Source organism: Antrostomus carolinensis, unplaced genomic scaffold (genome assembly GCF_000700745.2).
Source record: "Antrostomus carolinensis isolate BGI_N321 unplaced genomic scaffold, ASM70074v2 scaffold16808, whole genome shotgun sequence".
Taxonomy (NCBI): Eukaryota; Metazoa; Chordata; class Aves; order Caprimulgiformes; family Caprimulgidae; genus Antrostomus; species Antrostomus carolinensis.
Window position 1 is genome coordinate 40366 of NW_010332441.1, and position 7261 is coordinate 47626.

The window sequence follows — 7261 nt, forward strand, 5'->3', positions numbered from 1 at the left end:
GTGATGGTGGTATTTCTACAGTCATAAGATGATGAACAAAAAATTTATTCAGTGATTTAGTGTGTGAAGATACAAACATATTCTCTAGAGCACGTTGGGGACAACAGACCTCTTGCTCCTTATGAACATAGCATTCACGTGGCAGCCACTGCTTACACTGAAAAGCACCATTATGTAATAAGTCATTTTCAGCTTCCTCATTGCTAATTTCTTCCCAGTCATCCAATGCTTCCTCATTACTGCCTGCTTTAGAGGTGCTCACCAGTTGCCACGGGAATGCAGAATATCAGCAGAAGCACAGAAATGACAGGAGCGGGTAAGAGTAAGCACGTCAGTGGCAATCATGGAGTCAAAGACCCATTTGTGAATTACAAACAATAATAAATGCCAGTATCAAATACCTGCAGATTTATTTTTTTTTTAATGAGATGCCAATGGCAAGAACACTTACTCTGCAAACATTATAGAGTTTACTCATCCTTTTACTTCCTCTGTAAAGGGTGATGAACCAGGCAAGCAGTAATACAAATGTTTAATTACCATTTCTGTTCCTTAAAACAGATGGCACCACTGTATTCACAGCATTGTCTAGCACTGTCTCCAAGGAACTCAGGCAAATTCAGGTATGGCTGTGTTTGAGCCTTACAAAAAATACACAAAGAACATAAAAGTTTGAAATTATGAGTGAGCAAATTACACAAATAGTCTTCGTATATTTTCCTTCTGAATTCCCTTTAGGGACTGAGGCCTGTGTAATCAAGATAACAAATCAGACTGAAGTCAGACATATTTATGAATAGAAAAGCAAGCTCAGAAATTAGCATTTTAAGGCAAGGAAACATACATCAATACATGTAAATCTCGAACAGAACCAGATTCCACAATAGAAGCATTTCTCCTACAAACCCTGCGGTTGGAGCTGTGATAAAAGATGTTGTTACTGACGATCAGAGCATCCAGAGTCCCACAGGAGCCGGGCTGGGTGTCCCAGCCCTCGGTGGATACAGAGGTTGGGCTCTGCAGGGGCGTGCTGCCTCCTGGCGCTAGGAGCCTGGAAGGGGCTGGCTGTGCGTGCCGCTCCTGGTCTTCAGCTGAGACTGGGCGATATCTGCCAGGGCACTCTGTATCTTTTCCAGCAGCATATCCCCACGATAAACTACCTCTTCCAGACGGGCAGCTGCTTCATGATTTTCTTCTTCTAATCGATACAGACTAGCAGCCTTTAAAATAAAAGGGAGAAAAGCAAGGATCTTCAAATACAATACAAAATCGACTTTGCTGCTGAAGGATGGTGATGGAACAGTTAGTGCTCCCTAGGAAAGAGAAAACTTCTCTTTTAGCCCCCGAATTATATATTAGCAACTTCAAAGCAACTCATTATAGGTTGCATACACAGTGCATATCCACATGGACTACACACAAAAACCCCACCAAACAGAGATGTCAGCTGCTTTCCTATTACGACTCTCAGCTGAATACAGATTCCCTTGATGAGAAATATTTATCGCCCTCCCCACTCCCTTACTGAAAGGTGCTCAGTAAGATGTAAGCATAACTTATTTAAACCTTCCCACTAAGTAGCATATTTCAGATGAAACTGTATTATTTAACTATTTTTTTCCCAATATTCTGTTTCAGAACCAAACTGCTTTTCAGTTAAGAAAATTTAGTGAAACATAACATTTGAGCTTCAAAATTCAGATAACATATTTACCACACTTAAAACTACTAAACTTGTAAAATAACGGAAAGAACCAAAACAAAATAGTTAAAAATGGATTTTTTTTTAAGCAATTACCCAGGTCTATATACAGGTCCTTAAGAAGTCATGCTTAAACAGGCAAATTCTATACACATATTCATCTTCTGTTCAGCAACACTGATGTTTTTAGTGAAGGTTAGTATTTGCATGAAGGACTTGACAGCTTTGCAGGAAGAGGCAGAAAAGGAAAATAGCAAAAGGTAGAAGTTTGAAATTTAGAATCCAGCTCAATTACTTCAGTCTCAGTTATTAAACAGTTGACTGCAGGTAAGCCACAGATTTGAACAGAATATGTACTACCAACTTCACCACAAGGGAACTCAAAAGGGAGGGGTAAATTGTGTTGGGCATTAGTGTAGCAGCCTCTTTTATCATTTAAAATAAGGCTCAGATTTGCAACATATACCAAGAGAGTCTTAGTATTAAAAAACAGAGAAAACAGATTGGCCTAAGCACATATCTATCAGCCAAGTATCTATCTACCACTTCTCATCAAAACCTATACTGCATTTTTTAGACTGTTTCAAGCACCTTCAAAACAGTCTTTTTAAAGAATGTCAGAATTTTTATCTTTAATATTGCTTCAAATTAAACAACAGAAAATAAAAGTCAAAACTAGAATCAGCACGTGATGGAACACAGGCTAACTTATCTCAAAACTACACCAAACAGAGAAGATCAGAAAATCTTATGAAATGAGATTCTGCATTAACACAGCAAGAAACTGTTAGAGCATCACCTCTAAGGAAAGCATGCTCCTACGGGATAACCAGCTCCTCTTCCAGGAGCACCCTGCTCTCCCTGCATCAGCTGTCCCTACAATCACACCTTGCTTTGTCATGGAAGAAGCCTGTAATTTGTCTGCAGCAGGAAAACTGTCTTCAGCTCTTGGGCTCAATTACTACGTTCAGCGATTAATTGTGACTAGCAACATTTCCAAATTTAACCTCCTCTGTTTAAAACCAATATGATGTCACTGTCAATTTATTTGTATTTGGCCCAGCAGCCACCTCTAGTATTAAGTCTTTTGTTAAATGCCTTTGAATAGTTACAAATTATCAACCCAGGTGTAAAAACTTCAGGTGATCTTAAAGCAGTTCCAGGGTTCTCAGAGAAACAGCACTCTGCGGGCTGGTTGCATCCTAAAAATAAAGTAATTGATGTAAATCCAGAAGACAGGGTTAAAAAGAAAAAGATGCTGTTTAATAGGCAAGATCTGTAAAAATAACAGCAAAAAAAGCCCCAAACAAACCAACAACAATACAAATCCCAAAACAAACAAACCAAAAAGCCACAACACAGTGGTGTTCTTCAAATTGTGGATCCAAGACATTTTTTGGAAGTGAGAAACAGCTGAGTACTGTGGAAGGATTTACAAGCTGTTTGCAGCAGTTCAGCGCCTGTGAGGCTGGGAATGGACATCATGATACTGGCTGCACCTGCTAATAGCTGCCTGGCCAGCAGCTGCTTCCTGTTCCCAAGCTCTTCCTAGGGCACCTCTGGTCTGAAGAGAGAAGGAGCAAGAAACAAGAGCACCACGTTTGGCTGGTCCAGAGAAGGACACCCAATTACTGATAACTGAAAGAATTGGGTTTTTGTGACAGAGCTGGAGAACTTAAAGGATACCCTGAAAACCCTTTAACAACCAGAAACACTGTGGAAAAACAAGAGGCTTCAGTGAAGTGTTTGCTCTCCAGCTACAAAACGAAACACACTCCTAACGTGGGAGAGAATGTGAAAGACTACCCAAGGAAAAAACCCACAACAAACCCACCCCGTACATCAGTGCTGTTGCATTTGTTGTACTGATATTTGAACAGCTGGGGAAAAAAAGAAGAGGTAGCAGTTTCCAGTATTGTTATGTATTTCCAGTACCATAACATTCCAGTGTTATGATAAAAGCACTTTTTCTGGAAAAAATTCTAAGTGCAAGATGCATGTTCAGTATTTCCACTAAGCCTATGAAGTACTCAAGCTACTCCTGTAAAAAAAATCAGGCTTACATTGAAATCATTCTTCAAGATTACATGGCTTAGAGAATAAAAAATGTGTTTTTGTTTTTTTTTTTTTAAAAAAGAAGTTTGCCTTCAGTTATGTTTTGATTAATTAAGAACACTCTTACCTACCTGCAAAGCTGCTGTGGATTCTTCACTAGGCAGAGAATCTATTAAAACATCAATATCTTTCGCCGTCCGTGCGATCAGCGCCGCGAACAGTTGGGCGTACTCTTTAAAAAAGAAAAGGCAGCCCACTCAGTACACTGTTAGAAACAAGCACAATTCTGCACAGAAAATTCTCAAGACTTGACACATACAGGTTTAAAAAATCCACATGAAGTAAACAACAGTATCACAACTGATGAGAACTCAACCACATTAGAAGGTTGCCCAAGGAAGCTGTGGATGCCCCCTCCCTGGAAGTGTTGAAGGCCAGGCTGGATGAGGCTTTGAGCAACCTGGTCTAGTGGAAGGTGTCCCTGCTGATAGCAGGGGGGTTGGAACTAGGTGATCTTTAAGGTCCCTTCCAACCCAGACCATTCTATGATTCTATTCTATGATTCTATGATTAAGGTGGTTTGATTCCAATCTGAGATCAAACGAGGTAACCAGTTATACAAAGGACAGCTTTGTACAAACGAGAAGACAGCTAGAACTCCACCACAGTTAGCCAGTTAAGAAATGACTAGTGCCACTGTTAAGTGTCCTAGTCACCGTATTAAGTATTGAGAAGTAGGTAGAAACTCATTTTAACTTTTCCATCCTTGCCCTGAAATCTGCCACTAGACAAAGAAAGAACACTAGAAACAACAGAGAGATTCAAAGAGATGGATTATTTAAATCATGTTAAGCAACAGATCATTAGTGAAAGTATAAGGGCAACTAATGACAAAACAAGGGGAAATGGGTTTAAGTTGAAAGAGGGCAGGTTTAGATGAGATATTAGGAAGAAGTTTTTCACTTTGAGGGTGGTCAGAACAGGTTGCCCAAGGAAGTTGTGGATGCCCCCTCCCTGGAAGTGTTGAAGGCCAGGCTGGATGAGGCTTTGAGCAACCTGGTCTAGTGGAAGGTGTCCCTGCTGATGGCAGGGGGATTGGAACTAGATGATCTTTAAGGTCCTTTCCAATCCAAACCATTCTATGATTCTATAATTAAGCATTTGAGGGTTTTTAATTTAAAAAAATTCAGCCACAGAAAAAGTTAAATTGCCCCTGAGAAATGGAAAAGGATTGGAAGTTTATAACAGACCTTAATTTGGCTGCTGTGTCACTGAAAGAACTCCATGGACTTTTAATAAGAGGCACCATGAGCTGAAGCAAAACACTTCCATGTGGAATTACATCCATTCAATTTGAATTAAGTTCACTACTACAACTAAAATATTGAATCCATTTAAAGCTTAACTCAGAGCCATCACAGGGATTACCTGGAAAGATTTTAAGGTCTTCATGTTCAGACTTTAAATATCAAAAGGCCTCATCAGCATCACTAACGTGGCTGTGTGATTTTACTGAAATCACTATACTCAGAATTTTAGGAAAAGACGAATCAAAAGAGAAGTCAGTCATGACCTACCATTTTAAGACCTTAACAAAGCCTCTAGCTCCTGGCACCACACTGATGCCAGCACCTGGGACAGCAGGAGGTAAGATGAGGAAGCAAACAAGCCTTCCAGCTGGCTCTTCCAACTAATGCCAGTACCAGAGGGCCAACCAGCACAGAAGAACTAGTATTCACCTGTCCTAGAAAGTGCATCGCTGCGCTCTAACCAGTCTCCCCGATATCCTAACAGACAAACCTGATCTGATACAAGATATATGGAAAATTTTCTTGGGGAAAGACAAAAAAGGGGCGGGGGGTAGGGAGGGACGGTGGAGAAAGGAAGAAAAAAGATTCAGGATTAGAATCACTTGGTTATTTAAATACTACCTTGAAATTCTCAAGTGAGAGAGAGCTTTCAGTTTGCTTGCTAATTTCAGTGTCTTTCATCAGCTTCTTGTCTCTCAAAAAAACCCCAAAACCAATTAAAAAACCCCGAACAGCTGGCAACAAAGCCACAGATAGCAATGGGGAGATTCAACATGACATTATTCCTTAATTAATTACAAAGTAGATGATCCATGGAGAAAGACAAATAATTAAAAGTGTAAGACATGGAAATTTTTAAACTCATAAATTTCATAAAACTAACACTAATTCTCTCTAAAAAGACTTCTTGGAAGTAACTCACTAACGACCTCTTGAAGCTGTCCTATTAAAATGGTTTATATCTAAGAGATACTTTCTTTGTATCTGAACAAAGAAACCAGCACAACAAGCACATTGTAATGCCTATTTAGCACTTAAAATTACATTTCTGCTATCACAGTCTTGTGCAGCTGACATCAGCTATGACTTGAATTCAATCACTCCTCCAGTTACTCGTGGAATTGTTTGCTGAGCACAGAGTAGAGTATAAATTTTGTATTTGTCCTGGTTTTTAGCTGGAACAGAGCTGGGTTTCTTTTTAGTAGCTAGCATAGTGCTGCGTTTTGCTTTCAGCCTGGGATTTGTTATGAGACAAACTCTGACAACACACCAGTGTTTGCAGTTTTGTTGCTGGAAGTGAAGGACTTTGTGTTCTGTTAGTCCACAAGTGCAAGATCTAAGGGGGCGAGGAGAATTTAAATTAATAAGGTAAATTGCATTTGGATATGCCAGTGGGATATTCCATATCATATCACGTCATGTCCAGTATATTAGTGAGGGGCTCTTCCTCTCTTGACCTCTCTGGCTTTTGCTCGGGCTCTCGCTCTCCCGGGATTGCGGTTTGGGTTCGGGATTGTCGCTCCTCCGGGATCGTTATCTGGGAACGGGCTGGGCTTGGTCAGCAGATGGTGAGCAGCTGCACTGGGTATCACTCATTTGCATATTTTGTTACTGTTATCATTATCACTATTATTTCAATATTAGTATTATCTTAAGTTTTCTTTTATTTCCATTATTAAACTGTTCTTATCTCACCCTACAAGCCTCCTTAACCTTGCCCCCAATCCTCTCCACTGTCCCCTGGGTGTGGGGGGCAAGTGGGTGAATGGCTGTTGGCTGCTGGCCAAGGACTAGCCCAGTGGAACTATCTCAGTACTACAGCGTGTAGGATGCCACAGGGCGCTCCCGCAGGGTTATCAGATGCAGAGACTTGCCTTCTGTGGGATTAGCAGGCTGATCTTTGTTTATCGCTGTCTGAATGTTGCTGAAAGAGGCGGGGGGGCCACACTGCTGCAGCACTCCGATGGCGTTACAGAACTGGTCAGCGAGCTGCGGGCAGGAGAGACACCGTCACTTTATTTCAGCACTGAAGCTATTTCCGTTTTATTTCGTATCCCAGCGTGCCCCACGCAGCAGCCCACGATCCCCCCGCGTTCGGTTGGTGCATGCCCCCGTCGCCCGTGGCAATACCCCCCACCTGGGGGCTGCCAGCGCCAGGGGCTGCGGGAAGAGGGATCGCACCCCCTCACACACA

The 7261-nt window shown here is 41.3% G+C and overlaps 1 protein-coding gene across 1 annotated transcript; it reads right to left on the reverse strand.

Moving 5' to 3' along the window:
- Positions 1-1043: 1043 nt before the first annotated feature.
- On the reverse strand, positions 1044-7056 carry MED21 (mediator complex subunit 21; the record flags this gene model as incomplete). Its single annotated transcript, XM_010173524.1, has 3 exons — positions 1044-1220; positions 3889-3989; positions 6942-7056. Coding segments are annotated over 3 exons (393 nt in total), but the record flags the coding sequence as incomplete, so codon positions are not given.
- Between the last annotated feature and the right edge of the window lie 205 nt (positions 7057-7261).